Source organism: Pan paniscus, chromosome 20 (genome assembly GCF_029289425.2).
Source record: "Pan paniscus chromosome 20, NHGRI_mPanPan1-v2.0_pri, whole genome shotgun sequence".
In the NCBI taxonomy this organism is placed as follows: domain Eukaryota; kingdom Metazoa; phylum Chordata; class Mammalia; order Primates; family Hominidae; genus Pan; species Pan paniscus.
The window spans coordinates 58,640,303-58,663,692 of record NC_073269.2 but is presented as its reverse complement, the minus strand read 5'-3'; the positions used below and the strand labels follow the sequence as shown (position 1 = coordinate 58,663,692).

Here is a 23,390-nt window from a genome sequence, read left to right as displayed (position 1 = left end):
ATATAATATATATTACATATATTATATATTTTATATATATTACATATTGTATATTTTATATAATATATATTACATATTGTATATTTTATATAACATATATTACATATTATATATTTTATATATAAAATATATATTACATATATTATATATTACATATATATTTTATATATAATATATATTACATATATTATATATTATATATATTTCATATATTATATATATTATATATATTTTATATATAATATATATTTTATGTATATATTTTTATATATTTTATATATTATATATTATATATTTATATATAATATATTATATATATTTTATATCTCTCTCTCTCTCTCTCCAGTTGCATCCATGTTGTTGCAAATGACAGGATGCCATACTTTTTGACAGCTGAACATTACTTCATTGTGTATAAGTATACACACAATATACTGATTTCTTTTATTTCTTGTATTTAGCCTAGTGCTGGGTATATATACCCAGCACTGGGCTTGCTGGATGATATGGTAGCTCAATGTTTAGTTTTTTAAATAGCTTATTTGCCTTATCTCTTTGCTTTCCCCCTGTTCCCACTAGCCAGACTCCTTCTCCCTAATTAGGACTCCACAGTAAATCCAAATATATTCTGAAGGCTATCTATGTTACAGGTTTTCTTACCACACCTGACAGAAAGAAAAACAAAGAAAAGGTATAAAATAACTTACAGGGCCGGGTGCGGTGGCTCAAGCCTATAATCCTAGCATTTTGGGAGGCCAAGGCACGCAGATCACCAGGTCAGGAGTTAAAGACTAGACTGGCCAATATGGTGAAATCCCATCTCTACTAAAAAGACAAAAAAAACTTAGCTGGGAGTAATGGCTTATGGCTGTAATCCCAGCTACTTGGGAGGCAGAGGCAGGAGAATTGCTGGAACCCAGGAGAAGGAGGATGCAGTGAGGCAAGATCGTGCTACTGCACTGCAGCCTGGGTGACAGACTGAGACTCCGTCTCAAAAAAATAATAATAAAAATAATAAAAAATAAAATACCTTATAATTGGCCAGGTGTGGTGGCTCATGCCTGTAATCCCAGCACGTTGGGAGGCTGAGGCAGGCAGATCACTTGAGGACAGGAGTTCAAGACCAGCCTGACCAACATAGCGAAATGCCGTTTCTACTAAAAATACAAAAATTAGCCGGGCATGGTGGCCCACACCTGTAATCCCAGCTACTCAGGAGGTTGAGGCAGGAAAATTGCTTGAACCTGGGAGGCGGGAGTTGCAGTGAGTCTAGATCGCACCACTGCACTCCAGCCTGGGTGACACAGTGAGATTGTCTCAAATAACAACAAACAAACAAACAAAACACCTTATAATTTGCAAATAAAAAGTATCTTTTCTAGTTACTTGCAGAATGCACGTAAAGTGAATTTAAAATTCTGCCGTGATAAAAGTTCATCTTATCAATTGGGTCACTCTTGCCATATCCAACTTATACAGGAGGTAAAAATAAACTATTTAGGCAGATAGTAAGGGCAAAAACTCCTCTGCAGAGCTTCCCTTCTAACAAAAAGCTGCCCAAAATATCGTTTTGTTCTAACAAAGAGCAGCCCGAAAAATCGATCTGCAAACATATGTAAGCAAGCTGGAAGCTTGCATGGGGGAAGTCAGCAGCTGCGCCAATAGAAAAGGGGCTACCTTGGGGCTGGGCATGTCCACCATGGAAGCTCCGTCTTTCCTTTTTTGTTAGCACGTGTACAGTAAGAAAGAAATGGGTAACATGGCACAGCTCAGGCAAAGAACCTGCATAATAAAAGATTGGGGAGGGGGCTGCCAGAAATTCATGCCGTATGCAAACGTCACATCTGGTCCTATATAGATAAGACACTACCTCCCCACCAGCTCATCTATAAAACGCCTACGTTTTACCACGAATCTGCAAACCATTTTTCCAGGACCTCTCTCTGTAGCAGAGAGCTACTGACTTTCTTTCGCCTATTGAACTTCCACTCTTAACGCCACTCTTGGGTGTCCGTGTCCTCGATTTCCGTGGCCATGAGACAACGAACCTCAGGTATTACCCCAGAAAATGAGGCTGCCTCAGAACTAAACCAAAGTCAAGAGGACAGATGAAAAATGAACTCAGGACACAAACATTGCTTCAAGAACGTGATTCTCTGAAGTATGGCTGCTGAAACTTCCTGTTGTAACCAGAAACCCCTGAAACCAGCTTTTTTTTTTTTTTTTTCTATTTGTAGAGACGGGGTTTCACTATGTGTCCCAGGCTGGTTTTGAACTCCTGAGCTCAAGTGATCCTTCTGCTTGGCCTCCCAAAAGTGCTGGGATTACAGGTGTGAGCCACTGTGCCTGGTCCAAAAAGGAGAGTTTATTTAAAAAAAAAAAAAAACCCACAATAGCATGTCCTTGATTAGGAATCCTATTAAACTGTCGGCATTACATTCTCTATTGTTTGTTTTTTGAGACAGTGTCTCACTCTGTCACCCAGGCTGGAGTGCAATGGAGCAATCATGGCTCACTGCAACCTCTGCCTCCTGGGTTCAACCAATTCTCCTGCTTCAGCCTCCCTAGTATATGGGACTACAGGTGTACCACCACTATGCCCAGCTAATTTTTGTATTTTTTGGTAGAGATGGAGTTTCACTGTGTTGGCTAGGCTACAGTTTCTATTGTTTTATTTAGAATGTATCACAGATGTCATGTGTTAACAACATTTAATTTTTTTATAACTGAGTTAATTATGTTCCATCTACCTGCATAGCTTTATCTCACCTCTATAGGATCCTTCATGTCTAAACACAAACAGTGCACCATCAGGTTGCTAAGGCTGAAGGAGCTACAATTTTTTTTTTTTTCTTAGACGGAGTCTCACTTTGTTGCCCAGGCTGAAGTGCAGTGGCACGATCTCAGCTCACTGCAAGCTCTAGCTCACTGCAAGCTCCGCCTCCCGGGTTCACACCATTCTCCTGCCTCAGCCTCCCAAGTAGCTGGGACTACAGGTGCCCGCCACACCATGCCCGGCTAATTTTTTTGTATTTTTATAGAGACAGGGTTTCACTGTGTTAGCCAGGATGGTCTCGATCTCCTGAGCTCGTGATCCGCCCGCCTCAGCCTCCCAAAGTGCTGGGATTACAGGCATGAGCCACCACGCCCAGCCTACAATTTTTTTTATGATGGAATTAAACATCATACAATTTGAGAACATACAATCACACCTTCCACTTCAGTTATCCTCTCTGCAGTCAGCCTTAGGATACTTATATGAACATGATGAAAATCCCATAGCAGCGCAGTTTCACACTCTGACAAACCTGCATCCCTATTGATAAGTGGGACTTGTATTCTTCCAAATGCCTTTCTCTTACGCCCCAAATGAACACATGGCATGCATTTTACTTTACATAGAGCAAAAATACATACAGAGTAAGGATATAAAAAGTACTGTGAAATAAAAGTAAATATGGGGAATACGAATAAAAATAACACAAAATTTAGCTGGGCGTGGTTGTGCACGATTGTAAGCTACTCGGGAGGCTGAGGCAGGAGAATCGCTTGAACCCAGGAGGCGGAGGTTGCAGTGAGCAGAGATCGCACTGCTGCACTCTAGCCTGGGTGACACAGCGAGAATCTGTCTCAGCAAAAAAATATATATATATATAAAAAATCTATATTATATATAGATTATATATATTACATATATAATATATATTTTATATATTATATTTTATATATTATATATTTTATATATAATATATATTACATATATTATATATTTTATATATATTACATATTGTATATTTTATATAATATATATTACATATTGTATATTTTATATAATATATATTACATATTATATATTTTATATATAATATATATTACATATATTATATATTACATATATATTTTATATATAATATATATTACATATATTATATATTATATATTATATATATTTCATATATTATATATATTATATATATTTTATATATAATATATATTTTATGTATATATTTTTATATATTTTATATATTATATATTATATATATTTATATATAATATATTATATATATTTTATATCTCTCTCTCTCTCTCCAGTTGCATCCATGTTGTTGCAAATGACAGGATGCCATACTTTTTGACAGCTGAACATTACTTCATTGTGTATAAGTATACACACAATATACTGATTTCTTTTATTTCTTGTATTTAGCCTAGTGCTGGGTATATATACCCAGCACTGGGCTTGCTGGATGATATGGTAGCTCAATGTTTAGTTTTTTAAATAGCTTATTTGCCTTATCTCTTTGCTTTCCCCCTGTTCCCACTAGCCAGACTCCTTCTCCCTAATTAGGACTCCACAGTAAATCCAAATATATTCTGAAGGCTATCTATGTTACAGGTTTTCTTACCACACCTGACAGAAAGAAAAACAAAGAAAAGGTATAAAATAACTTACAGGGCCGGGTGCGGTGGCTCAAGCCTATAATCCTAGCATTTTGGGAGGCCAAGGCACGCAGATCACCAGGTCAGGAGTTAAAGACTAGACTGGCCAATATGGTGAAATCCCATCTCTACTAAAAAGACAAAAAAAACTTAGCTGGGAGTAATGGCTTATGGCTGTAATCCCAGCTACTTGGGAGGCAGAGGCAGGAGAATTGCTGGAACCCAGGAGGAGGAGGATGCAGTGAGGCAAGATCGTGCTACTGCACTGCAGCCTGGGTGACAGACTGAGACTCCGTCTCAAAAAAATAATAATAAAAATAATAAAAAATAAAATACCTTATAATTGGCCAGGTGTGGTGGCTCATGCCTGTAATCCCAGCACGTTGGGAGGCTGAGGCAGGCAGATCACTTGAGGACAGGAGTTCAAGACCAGCCTGACCAACATAGCGAAATGCCGTTTCTACTAAAAATACAAAAATTAGCCGGGCATGGTGGCCCACACCTGTAATCCCAGCTACTCAGGAGGTTGAGGCAGGAAAATTGCTTGAACCTGGGAGGCGGGGGTTGCAGTGAGTCGAGATCGCACCACTGCACTCCAGCCTGGGTGACACAGTGAGATTGTCTCAAATAACAACAAACAAACAAACAAAACACCTTATAATTTGCAAATAAAAAGTATCTTTTCTAGTTACTTGCAGAATGCACGTAAAGTGAATTTAAAATTCTGCCGTGATAAAAGTTCATCTTATCAATTGGGTCACTCTTGCCATATCCAACTTATACAGGAGGTAAAAATAAACTATTTAGGCAGATAGTAAGGGCAAAAACTCCTCTGCAGAGCTTCCCTTCTAACAAAAAGCTGCCCAAAATATCGTTTTGTTCTAACAAAGAGCAGCCCGAAAAATCGATCTGCAAACATATGTAAGCAAGCTGGAAGCTTGCATGGGGGAAGTCAGCAGCTGCGCCAATAGAAAAGGGGCTACCTTGGGGCTGGGCATGTCCACCATGGAAGCTCCGTCTTTCCTTTTTTGTTAGCACGTGTACAGTAAGAAAGAAATGGGTAACATGGCACAGCTCAGGCAAAGAACCTGCATAATAAAAGATTGGGGAGGGGGCTGCCAGAAATTCATGCCGTATGCAAACGTCACATCTGGTCCTATATAGATAAGACACTACCTCCCCACCAGCTCATCTATAAAACGCCTACGTTTTACCACGAATCTGCAAACCATTTTTCCAGGACCTCTCTCTGTAGCAGAGAGCTACTGACTTTCTTTCGCCTATTGAACTTCCACTCTTAACGCCACTCTTGGGTGTCCGTGTCCTCGATTTCCGTGGCCATGAGACAACGAACCTCAGGTATTACCCCAGAAAATGAGGCTGCCTCAGAACTAAACCAAAGTCAAGAGGACAGATGAAAAATGAACTCAGGACACAAACATTGCTTCAAGAACGTGATTCTCTGAAGTATGGCTGCTGAAACTTCCTGTTGTAACCAGAAACCCCTGAAACCAGCTTTTTTTTTTTTTTTTTTTTTTGGACAGTCTTGCTCTGTCACCAGGCTAGAGTGAAGTGGCACAATCTCGGCTCACTGCAACCCACGACTCCCTGGATCAAGCGATTCTCCAGCCTCAGCCTCTGAGGTAGCGGGGATTACAGGCACGTGCCAAGATGCCTGCTAATTTTTGTATTTGTAGTAGAGACAAGGTTTCACCATGTTGGCCAGGATGATCTCAAACTCCTGACCTTGTGATCCACCCGCCTTGGCCTCCCAAGGTGCTGGGATTACAGGCATGAGCCAACGTGCCAGCCGAGATTTTTCTTTTAGCTGCTAAAATAAATTACCTGGGACTTTAAAAATAGTTTGTGAACCAAGTATCTGAGACAAATCTCAATCAGTTTAGAACGTTTATCTTGCCAAGGTTAACTGCATGCCCACGACACAGGCTCAAGAGGTCCTAATGTCACGTGCCCAATATGGTCTAGGTAGAGCTTACATTTTAGGGAGTCATGACGTATCAGTAAGTGTCAGATGTACGTTGGTTAAGTCGGGAAAGGTGGAACAACCCAAAGCGGGGTGGGGGGGTGGATTCCAGGACATAGGTAAATAAGAGACAAATGGTTGTTTTCTTTTGAGTCTCTGATTAGCCTTTTGTACTTTGAGTAATTTTGTTCTCACATATTTTATTTTATTTTGAGATGAGGTCTTGCTCTTTTGCCAGATACTCAGGAGGCTGAGGCAGGAGAATCGTCTCAACCCGGGAAACAGAGTTTGTGGTGAGCCAAGATCACACCATTGCACTCCAAGATGTGGTTGGGGAGAAATCCACAAATTTTGGTGATCAGAACTGAGGCATTCCGTGCTCAGTGGCATGAGAGAGTAGGAAAAACACTTTTTTTTTTTTTGTATTTCTTTTTTTTGGCGGGGGGTGGAGTCTTTCTTTGTTGCCCAGGCTAAAGTGCAGTGTCGGAATCTCGGCTCACTGCAGAGTCCACCTCCCGGGTTCAAGAGATTCTTCTGCCTCAGTCTCCCGAGTAGCTGGGATTACGGGCACCCACCACCACACCCGGCTACTTTTGGTATTTTTAGTAGAGATGGAGTTTCACCATGTTGGCCAGGCTGGTCTCAAACTCCCGACCTGAAGTGATCCGCCCTCCTCAGCCTCTCAAAATGATGGGATTACAGGCATGAGCCACCGCGCATGGCCTTTTTTCCTACTTCAAATAGGCAAGCCAACTATTCGAACAAGCAGAGAGGGCTCCGTGCAGTATCCCGGGCCCCGGTTGCAAAGGAGGAGCAGCCCAGGTTTTCCGATCTCTTGATTAGGTGTTCCAAGTACAGGAAATGGGATGGAACCTGGTAGGTCAAGGGGTAGGTGTATGGAGGCCTCAGATCTTATCTATAGGGACAGAGAATGGAGCGTCAGAAGGAGTCAAGTACAGAATGAGAGACCACAGGGGAAGGAGACCCCTTTGACACAGCCCTTCCCGTTCCAGAGTCAAGAAACCAACGAGGTCACAGAAGCCAGATGACACGGTGTTGCCCATCAGGATAAAGACTCTGCCTTTGTCTCTGAGCTGCAGCATCACTAGAGGACAAAAAAATCAAACTACTACACGTCTAAAGGGCAGAGGGGCTGGCGTGGTGACTCACACTTGTAATTTCAGCACTTTGGGAGGCCGAGGCAGGCAAAACACCTGAGGTCAGGAGTTCGAGACCAGCCTGGCCAACATGGCACAACCCCGTCTCTACCAAAAATGCAGAAATTAGCCTAGTATGGTGGTGATGCATGCCTGCAGTTCCAGCTACTTGGGAGGCTGAGGCAGGAGAATCACTTGAACCCAGGTGGCAGAGGTCGTAGTGAGCTATTGTGCCACTGCACTCCAGTCTATGCAACAGAGTGAGACGCTGTCTCAAAATAAAGAAAGAAAGAAAAATAAAATAAATAACAGAGACATAAGAGGGGGCAAAGAAAGATGTCCACTCAGAGATCTCAGGATTTAAACTTTTCTTTTCCCGCCGAATTCTCCCACTTGCAGAGAGATTTGAGGGTGGAGCTTCCACTCTGCCCATCTGAGCTCTTATTTGTGTTTCCACCCATAATACATTCCCACCCATCTGTATTTTTTTTGTTATTTTCAATTCACTCTCCACAATCCAGGGCTCCTTCCCTCACTCCAACACGGAGATAACAGGTCAGAAAGACTCCTGCTTATTAAAAAAAAAAAAGGAAGATGGCGTGCTGGAGCTTTTCTAGAGCCGCAGCCCTATGTGTTAGTAACAAAGAAGACATTACAGATGGATCGAGCAAAATATTTCACAATTTCCTCCACCGACTGCCTCCTTCTGAATGCTTAGGGAGAATGGTAATATGTAATATGTGGACAATGAGCTCTCGTCCAAGAACTACTGAATCAAAAACACAAGAGTAGCAAACAGGGAAACGGATATCTTCTTGTTTTTTTTAGACGGAATTTCACTCTTGTTGCCCAAGGTGGAGTGCAATGGCGCGATCTCAACTCACCGCAACCTCCGCCTCCCGGGTTCAAGTGACTTCTCTCACCTCAGCCTCTCGAGTAGTTGGGACTACAGTCATGCCCCACCACCCCTGGCTAATTTTGTGTCTTTAGTAGAAACAAGGTTTCTCCATGTTGGTAAGGCTGTTCTGGAACTCCCGACCTCTGGTGACCCACCTGCCTCAGCCTCCCAAAGTGCTGGGATGACAGGCGTGAGCCATCGCGCCCGGCCAGAACTGGATTATCTTTAAAGTCAGCCAGATGGTTTTGTTTTGCTTTTTGAAACAGAGTCTCGCACTGTCACCTGGGCTGGAGTGCAGTGGCAGGCTCTTGGCTCACTGCAACCTTCTGCTCCTGGGCTCAAGCGATTCTTTTTCCTCAGCCTTTCTAGTATCTGGGATTTCAGGTGAGTACCACCATGCTCGGCTAATTTTTGTACTTTTAGTAGAGACGGAGTTTCATCATGTTGGCCAGGCTGGTCTCAAACTCCTGACCTGAAGTGATCCACTAGCCTCACCCAAAGTGCTGGGATTACAGTCGTGAGCCTGGGCTACAAAGCCAGAGCCCATCCCAAATATTAATTAATTAAATTAAAAGTATTATGTAATAACACCAATTTTTTTTTTCCCACTTCACTGCTCCACTTCCTACCCAACTCTGGGAAAAGGCAAGAGGGTGACTCACAACTGAATAAGTCACTGCTGTTTGGCTGAATAGGGATTTCAGGTGGAAGCTAACCTCTGATGCCAAGATTTACAGGTACATGTCTCATAGACAGGAGTTTAAAAATTCTCAACCTCATCTGTATAATTTAAACAAGTTTTAAGTTATTAGATTATATACAAAGAAGTCAACGACTAATGATATCCAGTGAACTAACCTACTCATCTTTACCCAAAGTCCCCCGCTCCTTTTTTTCCTTTGAGACAGTGTCTCACTCTGTTGACCAGGCTGGAGTGCAGTGGCATGATCTCGGCTCACTGCAGCCTGGGCCTCCTGGGCTCAAGTGATCCTCCTACGTCGGCCTCCAGAGTAGCTAGGATTACAGGTGTGCACCATCACGCCCGGTTAATTTTTTTTTCGTCAGAGATGGCGAGGTCTCATTATGTTGCCCAGGCTGTGCTCGAACTCCTGTACTCAAGCAATCCCCTTGTGTCAGTCTCCTATAGTGCTGGGATTACAGGCGTGAGCCACTGCGCCCGGCCCCTCTGTCTTCATTACTGTGCTTCCCTCGCTAAATCTGTACATATCTCTCATTCTCCCCTTCTCTCTCTAGCTCTTGTTTTCTTGTCTTTTTCCCTGGGCTTCTGTGCCTCATTTTGTGCCCCTCTCCTCTCCTGCTGTTTATCCCCTTCTTCCCTCTATTCCTTCTCTTCCACCTTTTCTGCTCCATCCTCGCTTATTTAACCTCTTACTGCTCCTTCTCCCACAATCTTTGGATTGTCCTCAACCTCCATAGATTCCGCCTCTTCTCCCATCTCTGCGCCTCCTCTGCTCTCCCTGTTACATTCTCTCTTCCCTGTTATGCCCCCCTGTCCACACTTTATGGCACTCTAGACCCACAGTAGTCCTCCCTGCTGTGCTTCTCCCTCTGTCCTTGCCACCAGCACCACTCTGCTCTGTCTGCCCTGGCTCCAAACCCCTCCTCCTCTCCCTCACTCTGATGAGCCTCCCTCTTTGCTGCCCCCTCTCTTCCTTGCTGTTCTTCATCTCTCTGTACATCTAGCTTTTCTCTACATTTCTCCAGTTGCTTTTCTCCTCCTGCTTTCTTTTCTTATCTCAGGTTTTCTACTGCTCTCTCTCTCCTGATTCCTTTGGCCCATACAATTACAGGAGGGTTTGGAGTAAGACGCCTGCATCCCGGGGGAGCTCATTTTCCAGGGGCTGGAGCTGGGCAGGCAAGAACACCCCGTGTCACAGGACAGGCCCCGGACACCTTCCCAACGCGGGCTCAGGGGAAGCGGTGACGGCGGAGGAGAGACCTGGGGAGCAGCAGGGCCCGGCACGAGAAGGGAGGTGGGAGATGACGGCGCCTTAAGACAATGGTGGGGTCTGAAGGATCTCAGGACCAGGCAGAGGACGCAGCCTCCGCGGGACTGGGGGCACGGGCGCTGCACTCGAGGGGCCGTCGAAGGCGAGGGTGGGAGGCGCCCAGGGCGGGAATCCACCTCACCTGTAAGGACTTTAAAAAGCGCGGGGCGGGAGGAGTTAGAAAAAGGTTTTGAGCAGGAAAACTACCCAATACAAAGTGTATACATTGCCCTATAGCAGCAAGACCAGAGACCGCACCAGCTTCAAGGCGATTTTAAACCCAAAAGGAAGTGAACCCCGGACTCTCAAAGGGAAGTCTCAATTTGCTCTGGGTGAAGACGGGCGAGAATTTCCAGGTCTGTGGGGACCCCACGTCCCAGGTACAGAAGCGCCGGGGACCTGGGACGCACAGACTTAATATAAAACAGAGAGAAACTCACGCGCTGCGGTGGGACCTTCACTCCACGCTCTCCGCTTCCAGGTTTGCGCTAATCTGCTCGCGCAGGACAGAAGCCAGGCCTGGGCGGGGTCCACGAGGAGGTGGGCGGGGCCTGGGCAGGCCGAAGCGGGGCGCGAGGCGGAGAGACTTTGCCCTTTAGAACCGGCAGAGGGCGGGGCCGGGGCGGGGCCGGGGCGGGGCCGGGGCGGGACAGAGTCAGTCGAGCCCAGCGCCTCTGTTTTTCGGGTTTTGGAAGGGAGACTGGCCGGGAAGGCTGAGGCATGATGCAAAAGCCCTGGAATTGTCTGGAACGGGGATGCAAACTAGAATGTGAAATGCAAAGTCCTGCCTGGGCAGAACTACGATTTCATACTGAGGGCCCACAGAACAGAACAGAAATCCTCTCCCTTTCTATTCTCCATTCACTCGGGGTGGGGGAGGGCGGGTCGGCGGTGGGGGCAGAGTCCACCCTGTGCTCAGCTTCAGAGACTTCCCTAGGGCCACTGCCTGGGATGCGGGACGGAGTGCTCAGGCCAGGGAAGAGTGAAGTCACCACCTGCTGCTTGCAGAGATGCGGGCACTGGGGAGGGAGCCTGAGGTCCCAGCTACTCAGGAAGCAGCAGCGGGAGGGTCGCTGAGCCTGGGGTTCCAGACCAGCCTGGGCGACAAAGTAACACCCCCTCCCGCAGGGCTCCCTTCCTCGTTCTCTAACTTTTTAAAATAAAATTTTGATTGTGTGATGTAGGGATCCAACATTATTCTTTTCCATGTGAATATCAAGTTTGTTGTCCCAGCACATTTGTGGAGGAGATCTATTACTTTCTTTTTTTAATTTCCTTTTTTTTTTTTTTTTTTAAGACAGAGTATTTCTCTGTCGCCCAGGCTGGAGTGCAGTGGCAAGGTCTCGGCTCAGTGCAGCCTGTACACCCTGTGTTGAAGTGATTCTCCTGCCTCACCCTCCGGAATAGCTGGCATTACAAGCGCGCCACCATGTCCGGCTAATTTTTGTATAATTGGTAGAGATGGGGTATCACCATGTTGGCCAGGCTGGTCTCAAACTCCTGACTTGAAGTGATCTGCCTGCCTTGGCCTCCCAGAGTGCTGTGATTACAGGCGTGAGCCACCATGCCTGGCACAAGAAATACTCTTTACTTCACTATTTAAATGTTGAGACAATATATTTGAAAACAAAATGATCTTCCCCCAAATGAAAAATCATCTCCACGATAATAAAGAAATAAAAATCATTTTATTAATAAATAAGCCTTAGACCAGAATGTGATGGGAAATAGAGGAAAAGAGCTAAGAGTTTGAAATCAGAGACGCTTCAGTGTTCTATACAACCCATTAAGGACATGTTTTCAGGATAAACACTAATCAGTCCTCAGGGAAGAGGACTTGACAACACATTTGGTCACAAATAGTTCATCCTGACTCTACTTGGTAATGGAGGTGACCATCTGTGTCAGCTAACTAGCATCATCCTGAGGGAGGGGGAGAAACCCTAACCCACAACTTTTGGCAAGTGTGAGTTTTACAACATGGCGACAGGGGCCCTCTCTGGTGAGGCTCCTACAATCCGACAGAAACTGATGTCTGCAGTAAATAATAAAATTTAGAATATATGATTAAGTACAGAATTTATTTGAAGGCAAAGCTTGGAAATAGCCACGTGGAAACATCAACTCTAAATGAATGGGATCAGCGTTCCCAAGTAGAGACGTTAAGATTTCACACACAGGGAAAGACAGAGAAGCTTTAGCAGAATCACCACGTTTTTTATTCTGGGCCAGTGCGTAGGCTGCAGCAAGTTGATTGATTACGGATAGATACACTTCAAGGAAGGTTACTTTATCACTACATAAGAAGGGACAATGATCCGAGGAGGTCTTATCTCTGGGGCTACTTAGTCTTCTTAATTACTTACAGGAAAACTCTTAGAAGTTGCACCTGCATTCCACTGGACTCAGGTTGCCTGACCACATTCCTCTCAAGGCTCAGAATTATCTCAAAGTCCATAGCCTTAAATTGAAGTTATTTGATGTTTGAATTATTTAATTTCCTACTGAGATAAAGGTACTGTTTCCCTTGTTGTTTGCCTTTCAAAGAGAGCTCCCAAGTCCTTCAAAAATACATCCCTGGGTCATTAAGCTGAAAAAAGGTTTAATTTCTAAAAAAAAAAAACAAAGTTAGCCGGGCATAGTGGTTCCTGCCTGTAATCCCAGCTACTCGGGAAGCTGAGGCAGGAGAATCGCTTGAACTCGGGAGACGGAGGTTGTGGTGAGGCGAGATCGTGGCTTGCACTCAAGCCTGGGTAACAGGAGAAAAACTCTGTCTAAAAAAAAAAACCTCAGAAGACAGAGAAAATGCATTTACAAATTTTCTAATTGAATGTTCTAAGAGACAAAAGGAAAGAAAAATCTCTTCCTTTACTTTTAAAGGAGGACTTATACCTCTCATTTATTTGCTTGTTTGAGACAGGGTCTAGCTTTTTCACCCAGGCTGGAGTGTGGTGGCAAGATCAGAGCTCACTGCAGCCTCCAACTTTCTGGCTCAAGTGATCCTCCCACCTCAGCGCCCCGAGCAGCTGGGACCACAGGTGTGGACTAACACACCTGGCTGGTCTTTTTGATTTTTAGTAGAGATGAGGTCTCACTATGTTGCCCCGGCTGATTTCGAATTCCTGGGCTTAAGTGATCCTCCCTCCTTGGCCTCTCAAAGTGCTGGGATTACAGGTGTGAGCCACCGCTCCGGGCCCTGAGTTTATTTCCATGAAATATGAAATTATCCTCCACTCCTGGGTGTAATAGGCAGTTTTGCACGTCACCTTTCAGTTTCCATTATCCACTCAAACAACCCAGGACCTTGCTTAGTTTAATAATCCCTTCTAATTGCCAGTCCCCGCGGCAACCAGCGCGCCACTCCACCCCTTTACCGAGGTCCCTGCCCCTCTCCCCCACCCTGCCCCAGACAGAGGGGAGCTCGCCCCGCCTGCCGGATGCGTGACTCTACCTGCTCAAAAAAGGCGCTTTGCATTAAAACCATTTTCAACTTAAGAGGAAAAACGATTCAGCGTTCAGTACAGGTGGCCCAACACAATATGTTGTTTTACCTTCGATTGTTTGAAATATTAACTTAGGGGCCGGGCGCGGTGGCTCGCGCCTGTAATCCCAGCACTTTGGGGGGCTGAGGCGGGCGGATCACGAGGTCAGAAGATCGAGACCCTCCTGGCTAACACAGTGAAACCCCGTCTCTACTAAAAATACAAAAAATTAGCCAGGCATGGTGGCGGGCGCCTGTAGTCCCAGCTACTCGGGAGGCTGAGGCAGGAGAATGGCGTGAACCCGGGAGGCGGAGCTTGCAATGAGCCGAGATTGTGCCACTGCACTCCAGCCTGGGCGACAGAGCAAGTCTCCGTCTCAAAAAAAAAAAAAAAAAAAAAAAAAAAAATATATATATATATATATATATACTTAAAATGGACAGGAAGCATCCCTGTGATATTAGGGGTAATATCACGGCACATCAGAAACTATCCACCAATTAGTACCCGGAGAATCTAGTCCTGCAGGGCAAGAGGATGACAGCAGACAACACCTGGGGTCCAGCTGAGGAGAAAGCCAGGACGCGCCCCCTCGAGACCCTGCCCTTCAAAACACCACTTCCAGACCTTGCCCTCAAGATGACGATCACCCTCTGGCCCGGCCTCCAGGCAGCCTCCTCATTCTTGCCCCGCCCAGATTCTGTTCAAGGCCCTGCCCCTTCTAATCAGGTCACACCCCAACGGCCACCTACACACTCTCATAGCCAGGTGTGGCTGTGATCTATCAGCCTTGGCCTCCCAAAGTGCTGGGATTACAGGCATGAGCCACCCCACCTGGCCCAATCTTCTTAACATAAACACTTTAATGTAAATTAATGCTTAAACTCAATGTTAAGTCAACTCAATCTCAAGTCAATGCCTATTTGGCTCTAATGTCAATTAAAGCTTTATGATCTTCTATAGTCACTGTATTTGGAACAGTTATCTCAAAAATGAATTTTCTGATGTTCTGCATGGAGTGCCCACAGACTGAAGACCTTGCCACACTTAAGACATTTGTAAGATTTCTGTCCAGTATGGATTCTCTGATGTCTAATGAGGTGTGAACATGAAGTCAAGACTTTGCCACAATCATCACACTTGTGAGGTTTCTCTCCTGTATGAATTCTCCTATGTTTTGCATAGGATGAAGCTTGATTGAAGACCTTGCCACAGTCATGATATTTGTAAGGTTTCTCTCCAGTATGAGTTCGCTGATAAACTGCAAGATATGATCGATGTCTGAAAATTTTACCACATTTATTACACTTGTAAGATCTGTCTTCATTATGGATTCTCCAGTGATTTGCAATGGTTGTAGCATTACTGAAGACTTTGTGACAATCATTACATTTGCAAAGTTTCCCTACACCATGGATTGCTTGATGATAAAAAAGTGACGACTTCCCACTTAAGGCTTTGCCCCACTCATTACACTTGTAAGGTTTCTCTCCAGTATAAACTCTCTGATGTTGTGCAAGGTTTGATTGTTGATTAGAAACCTTAGACAGTATGAAGTCTATGATGACATGCAAGGTGTGCTTTTCTCCTAAAAACCTTGCCACATTCATTGCATGTGTAAGGTTTCTTTCCAGTATGAATTGCCTTATGCATTACAAGGGCTGAATTTTGAGCAAAGGTCTTTCCACACTCGTGAAATGTGTAAGGTTCTCTCCAGTATGAACTCTCTGATGTTGTGCAAGGCATAAATCATGGTGGAAAACCTTGTCACAACCCTTACATTTGTAAGATTTCCCTCCAGTATGAAGTCCATGATGTGCAAGGTTTGCTTTTCTACTAAAAGCCTTGCCACATTCATTACATGTGTAACATTTCTCTCCAGTATGAACTCTTATGGCATGAAAGGCATGAGTTATCCCAGAAAGCCTTGTCACAAACCTTACATTTGTAAGGTTTTTCTCCAGTATGAACTCTATGGTGCCATGCAAGGTATTGCTTTTGATGAAACACTTTGCCACATACATCACATTTATACTGTTTCTCTCCTGAATGGGTTACGTGATGTCTCCTTAAATGTGAGCTATGATTAAAGGCTTTGCCACACTCATTACATTGGAAAGGTTTTTCCCTCATGTGTACTTCTTGTATTTGTGTGAATAATGAAGAATAGAGGAAATTCTTCCCATACTTAATAGAAATATGGGTTTTGAGCCTACAACAAATTATTTGGGATGTTGAAGCTGAGGAAGCATCATTGATAGACTTCTCCACTTGATTACCAATTTTCCCTTGGGTCTGAAACATGTGGAGTTCAGGCAGATGCGAATGAAAGCTTCATCCAAGCTGATCTTTAATAGGCTTGTTTCCAGCATGTCTTTGATCACGTCGGTCTGTACTACCAGTCAACTCTTTGGTTTCTGTCATAGGTACTTCATGGCCATTTCTTTCAATTTCTTGCCACTGAAACTCAAAGTGATGAATATCTTTCTTGATTTCTGGGAAGCAAAAATCTCCAATGTGATGACTTTCATGTATTTGCAATGTCCCTGTGTGGATCACTTCTCCTGTATTACCATGCCCGATTGATGAGAACTCCATCACGGATTTTAAAGAGCTATCTAAAAAATATAAAGACCAATAGGTTTCCAATTAAGTACAGATGGTAGGCCAGGTGCAGTGGCTCACACCTGTAGTCCCAGCACTTTGGGAGGCCGAGGCAGGTGGATCACGAGGTCAGGAGTTCGAGACCATCCTGGCTAACATGGTGAAACCCTATCTGTACTAAAAATACAAAAAATTAGCCAGGTGTAGTGATAGGTGCCTATAGTCCCAGCTACTTGGGAGGCTAAGGCAGGAGAATGGTGTGAACCCTGGAGGCAGAGCTTGCAGTGAGCTGAGATCATGCCACTGCACTCCAGCCTGGGTGACAGAGCAAGACTCCATCTCAAAAAAAAAAAAGTACAGATGGTAAATAATAGTTAATATTGAAATGTGTAAATATTACACAAAAAGCAACAGTTATTTTAAACGTCCCAAAAGTGATCTTCAAAGTTTAAGAACACCTTATCTCTACTAAAAATACAAAAATTTGCCAGGCATGGTGGTGGGCGGCTGTAATTCCAGCTACTTGGGAAACCAAGGCAGGAGAATCACTTGAACCCAGGAGGCGGAGGTTGCAGTGAGTGGAGATCACGCCATTGCACTCCAGCCTGGGCAACAAGAGCAAAATTCCATGTCCAGAAAAAAAGAGTTCAGTCAAGAGCCTCCTATATATGAGGCAGTCAGCCTGAATGATGTCCTCCGTAGGAGGAATTTCTACAGCAGTGACTGCTGCTTAGAGAAGATGATCATTAGTTTATGTGATGAACACTGTCACAGTGCCAGTGAGAGATGCTTCTGTGATGCTCCTCAAAAACCAGAACGGGCCAGGTGCAGTGGCTCATGCCTGTAATCCCAGCACTTTGGGAGGCCAAGGTGGGCAGATCACCTGAGGTCGGGAGTTTGAGACCAGCCTGACCAACATGGAGAAACCCTGTCTCTATTAAAAATACAAAAATAGCCGGGCTTGGTGGCACATGCCTGTAATCCCAGCTGCTAGGCAGGTTGAAGCAGGAGAATCGCTTGAACCTGGGAGGTGGGGGTTGCAGTGAGCCGAGATCGCACCATTGCACTCCAGCCTGGGCAACAAGAGTGAAACTCTGTCTCAAAACAAAAAACAAAACACAAAAAAACAGAACAAAAGGCCAGGTGCAGTGGCTCATGCCTATAATCCCAACACCTGGGTGGAGGCTGAGGCAGGCGGATTGCTTGAGACCAGGAGTTCAAGACCAGCCTGGCCAACATGGTCATATCCCATCTCTAATAAAAATACAAAATTAGCCAGGTATGGTGACATGCATCTGTAATTTCAGTTAGATTGGGAGGCTCAGGTACATGAATTGCTTGAGCCCAGAAGGTGGAGGTTGCAATGAGCTGAGATCACGACACTGCACTCCAACCTGTTCAGCACTCTGTCTCATAAAAACAAAATGAAACAACAAAAAACACAAAACCAGAACCACAGCTGGAAACACTTGTCAGTCAGTGTCATGCTTTCTATCTCATATCCTGGGCCATGGTGACAATTCTGCTCAGGGCCTCCAGGGGCATCTCTGCCTAGAGCAGGATGATGTTCAATCTTATTAGTCAAAGTGTTCTTCATGAATTTTCTGGTTTTATGTAAAACCGCTCCATAAGGGAGTCTCTAAGAAGCTGTCCCTGACAAATATGAGGGTCATCACTGCAGAAAACAATGACATATACATGAAAAGCATGTATGGGGCAACATCACAAAAGAGAATACAAAACCAGGAAGAGCCAAGATACACAAGGGCAGATTCCTCATGTCTGGAGGGATATTTTCCTCACCCACAAACTCTAGGTTCCTGTAGTTCTCCAACATCACTTCCCTGTATAAAGCCCTCTGTGCAGGGTTCAGGCATTTCCACTCCTCCAAAGAGAATTCTATAGCCACATCCCTGAAAGTCTAGTGTCCCTAAAATGAAAGACACATTTCAACAAAACATTAGGGAGGAGTGAGTCATCACCTTCACATGAAATGAGAAAAGAGAAAATAAGTATCGATTTGATCCAAGACGGTGTTCTGACAAAGCCACATTAAGGTATTTTTGAACAGTTTTTTCTGTATAGTTGCATTTTATTGCACTTTTCCTTGATAGATTTTAAAATCCCCTAAGTCACTGTGGAAGTCTCAGTTTTATGGACAATATAAAAAATATATGGCCGGGTGCAGTGCCTCAGGCCTGGAATCCCAGTACTTTGGGAGGCCAAGGCAGGTGGATCACCTGACCTGAGGAGTTTGAGACCATCCAGGGTAACATGGTGAAACCCCATCTCTACTAAAAGTACAAAACTTAGCTGGGCGTGGTGGCACCTGCCTGTAATCCCAGCTACTTGAAGGCTGAGGCAGGAGAATTGCTTGAACACAGGTGTGGTGGTGTCCGCCTCTAGTTACCTGGGAGGCTGAGGCAGGAGAATTGCTTGAGCCCCAGAGGCGAAGGTTGCAGTGAGCTGAGATTGTGCCACTGCAACTCAGCTTGGGCTGCAGAGTTAGACTCTGTCAAAAAACAAACAAACTATATATATATATGGCCGGGCATTGGGGCTCACACCTGTAATCCCATCACTTTGGGAAACCAAGGTGGGTGGATTACTTAAGGTCAGGAGTTCAAGAACAACCTGGCCAACATGGTGAAAACCTGTATCTACTAAAAATATAAAAATTTGCTAGGCACGGTGGGGGAAAGCGCCTGTAATCCCAGCTATTTGGGAAGCTGAGGCAGAAGAATCGATAGAACTCTGGAGGCAGAAGTTGCAGTAAGCCGAGATCACACCACTGCACTCCGGCCTGGGCAACGGAGTGAGACTCTCAAAATAAAATATATGTATATATATACTGAAAATAATGTATTTTCTACATAAAACACGGGCTTGGCCAGGCGTGGTGGCTCACACCTATAATCCCAGCACTTATGGAGGCCGAGATGGGTGGATCAGGAGGTCAAGAAATCAAGAGCATCCTGGCCAACATAGTAAAACCCCGTCTCTATTAAAAATACAAAAATTAGCTGGGCAAGATGGTGCTTGCCTGTAGTTCCAGCTACTCAGCAGGGCGAGGCAGGAGAATCTTTTGAAATCAGGAGGTGGAGGTTGAAGTGAGCCTAGATGGCGCCACTGCACTTTAGCCTGATGACAGAGTGAGACTGTCTCAAAAAACAAACAAACAAAAAATCATAGGCTTCTCCATTAATGCTCTCCTGTACACACTACAAATCACACCCACACACACTTAAATTAACTTCAGTTAGGAGATTATAAGCAAAAACCTAGAGAGGACACATCCACAGATACATGCCAGGCTGAGGTGGGAGGATCGCTTGAGCCTGGAGAGCAGAGGATAAAGTGACCCAAGATTGCACCACTGCCCTCCAGCCTGAGGGACACAGTGAGACCCCGTCACCTCCAACCCAAACAGTGTTGGAAACTCATTGAGTTAAGAGACAGCTTCAAGAAATCATAAAAGCAATGCATGAAGAAAATGAGAAGGTCAACCAACATATGGAAATTATGAAGAACTACACAGAAACCCTAGGGCTAAACATAGAGTAACTAAGTAGAAAAACTCAATACATGGGTTCAAAATCAGAATTCGTTATGTAAATTAAAAATGAGTGAAGAGGGGACTGGCAAGGTGGCTCACACCAGGACTTGAAAGCCGAGGTGGGTGGATCACCTGAGGTCAGGAGTTTGCAGAACAGCCTGGTCATTATGGCAAAACCCTGTCTCTACTGAAAATACAAAGATTAGCTGGTTGTGGTGGTGGGCTCCTGTAGTCCCAGCTACTCTAGAGGCTGAGGCAGGAGGAGCACTTGAGCATGGGAGGCAGAGGTTGCAGTGAGCTGAGATCGCCCCACTGTACTCCAGCCTGGGCAACAGAGCAAGACTGTCTCAAAAAAAATAAAACAATAAAAAAAAAACAGGCCAGGCACGGTGGCTCACGCCTGAAATCCCAGCACTTTGGGAGGCCAAGGTGGGTGGATCACCTGAGGTCGGGAGATCGAGACCAGCCTGACCAAAATAGAGAAACCCCGTCTGTATGAAAAATATAACAATTAGCCAGGTGTGGTGGTGCACACTTGTAATCTCAGCTACTTGGGAAGCTGAGGTAAGAGAATCACTTAAACCCAGGTGACAAAGGCTGGAGGTGAGCTGAGTTTGCACCACTGCACTCCAGCCTGGCAACAGAGCAAGACTTCATCTCAAAAAAAATTTTTTTAAGTACCAGAAGTCCCAGAAGACAGTGAGAGGAAGAAAGGAATAGAAAAGCCTGTTGGAAGATATTAATGGCCAAAAATTTCTAATTTCAGAAGCCAAAAGAAATTATGGCCATCATGGTGAAACACCATCTCTATTAAAAATACAAAACTTAGCTGGGAGTGGTGGCACCTGCCTGTCATCCCAGCTACTTGGGAGGCTGAGGCAGAAAAACTGCTTGAACCCGGGAGGCGGAGGCTGCAGTCAGCCAAGATCGTGCCATTGCACTCCAGCCTGGGTGACAAGAGCAAAACTCCGTCTTAAAAAAAAAAAAAAAAAAGCAGGCATGTGAAAGAACGTTTCTGTTTTATCCTAAAAAAAAGCATAATGTGAACAAAACACCAGGGCAAAAATAAAGAACTAAAGAATACAAAATAGCTCTCAAAACACATGAAAAGTATGCTCAGCAAAGTATTAAAATCTATTTTAAATATACAAGTCCATGATTAATGACATCTACTCAGACTCTCAAGGAATAGAAAATATAAATAAAAAGGGCTTTCATTTTCACCGAATACAAAAAAGAACATGGTGGTAAGACCACAGTAGTAAGATTTGCTTAAAAGAGTGAGAAATTTCTCATGTTCTCAGTCAGAGAGGGCACCTCTGCAGCTGGGGGTCTGGATGGAATCTTCCCAGATGTAAAAGAGGAAATAGCAAATCCAAAAAGAAGTAATCAGTTTTGCAGGAATTCTCCAGATATCTGCAGTGAAGTCACCATGCTCACAGGCAGCCAGTGTGTTATTCTTGGTAACAGTGAAAAACTGTCAAGGAGATTACATGAAGTCAGGGGTTTGAGACCAGCCTGGCCAACAGGGTGAAAACCTGTCTCTACAAAAAATACAAAATTAGCCAAGCCTGGTGGTGGACACCTGTAATCCCAGATACTTGAGAGGCTGAGGCATGAGAATCGCTTGACCCTGGGAGGTGGAGGTTGCAGTGAGCCCAGATTGCTCCAGTGAACTCCAGCCTGGGCAATAGAGGCAGATGGAATTTAAGATGAGAGGGACTGAGAAAAGGCATGGGTGAGTGCGAGCAAACTTGTGAGTTAGGACGCTTCAGAATCACAGAAGACTGGCTACCACAATACCTGGTATTTAAGAAAACAAGGAGACAGAAGAATCCACCGAGGAATATCACTTTACCTGAGGAAGAGCCGTCCCTGGCTCCTTTTCTTTGCCCTTCTTGGTGGCTTCCTTACATAGCATGAGTCTTTGGAAATCAATCCTGTGTGTAAAAAAATATGAGATTTAATTTTTCTTTTTTTTTGAGATGGAGTCTAGCTCTGTCACCAGGATGTGGTTCAGTGGCATGATCTCAGCTCACTGAAACCTCTGCCTCCCTGGTTCTAGTGATTCTCCTGCCTCAGCCTCTTAACCAGCTGGGATTACAGGCATGCACTGCCAGGCCCAGCTAATTTTTCTATTTTTACTAGAGATGGGGTTTTACCATGTTGGCCAGGATGGTCTCGATCTCCTGACCTTGAGATCTGCCCACCCAAGCCTCCCAAAGAGCTGGGATTCCAGATGTGAGCCACTGCACCCAGCTGAGATTTAGTGTTTAGAAATCACTCCCTCCTTTCCTGTGACAAAACACACACACAGGGGAGACCTCACCAGGGAGAAATACGGTCCTCTGCTGCCCACTGCACCAGAGATTATGCAGACATCAGGACATCCCACAGGAAGACCTACAAGGGTAATTTTGACTTGTTTTTGGATTTTGCTCCCCTGCTGGAAAAGTCCACACACACGCTGCAGCAGGACACAGATCTTCAGGACACAGATCTGGCCCTAACCAAACCCCATGCAGAGCACAGCCCCCTCACCTCCCTGTGGATCACAGACTGATCTCAGCTCTCAATATGGAGGAAACTGCCTTGATGTTCAATGCTGGACACAGATGAGAATCACCAGCGCCACTGTAAGTATTATTGAGGGTGGTTCCCATACTATGATAGTAGCAATCTTTGATAAAACAGAACAAAAGATATATTTGCAAAATGCCTGAAAACTGTAATGTGAAGTCAGGGTTGAGCTCCACTCAGATGGCGCCAGCCCAGCACAGCCCCACCTTCTGGCTCTGCTCTCCGCTTAGGGACTTGTTCTCACCAGGATCCACTGAACGGCGAAGGAGCTAAAAGAATCACACAGAACAGGCAACATGGACCAGAGGTGGGGGTGAAGGTGGCGCTGCAATGTCAAGTGGGGGCTGTGGGAGATCACAAAGGTTTCCATAGAGAAAGTAATATCAGAACAAAGACTTAGGGAAGAAAGGCTGCTTGTCACTTGCAGTTGAGGGGCCAGAGAGTCCTAGGCAGAGGGACAGCCCAGGAGAAGTCCCTGAGATAGGAGCAACCTCAGTCCCAGAAAAAGGAAAGGGGCCTATATGGCTGGAGCAGAGGGAGTGAGGAGGACACAGGCAGGAGATGAAGTCAGAGGGGTCCTGGGAGCCCAGATCCCTAAGGATGAGGTCTTGAAACATTTTTCTCCCATACCTCAAAATAAATTTGGAAATGATGTACTTTCTCACTCCTTTCATGTATAC

General features: G+C 44.7%; 1 protein-coding gene and 1 pseudogene across 1 annotated transcript; both read right to left on the bottom strand.

The window, feature by feature from the left end:
* Positions 1-12,684: 12,684 nt before the first annotated feature.
* On the bottom strand, positions 12,685-19,062 carry LOC129394765 (putative zinc finger protein 137). The gene has a single exon (XM_055103833.2). It carries the CDS (start codon positions 15,578-15,580, stop codon positions 14,957-14,959), a length of 624 nt encoding a protein of 207 aa, XP_054959808.1. The 5' UTR covers positions 15,581-19,062; the 3' UTR covers positions 12,685-14,956.
* LOC134729643 (zinc finger protein 816-like) lies at positions 12,685-22,051 on the bottom strand (annotated as a pseudogene).
* Between the last annotated feature and the right edge of the window lie 1,339 nt (positions 22,052-23,390).

Coding starts and splice junctions, on each gene's coding strand:
- LOC129394765 (XM_055103833.2), bottom strand. CDS start 15,580: ATGAATGTGGCAAGGTTTTTAGGAGAAAAGCACACCTTGCATGTCATC.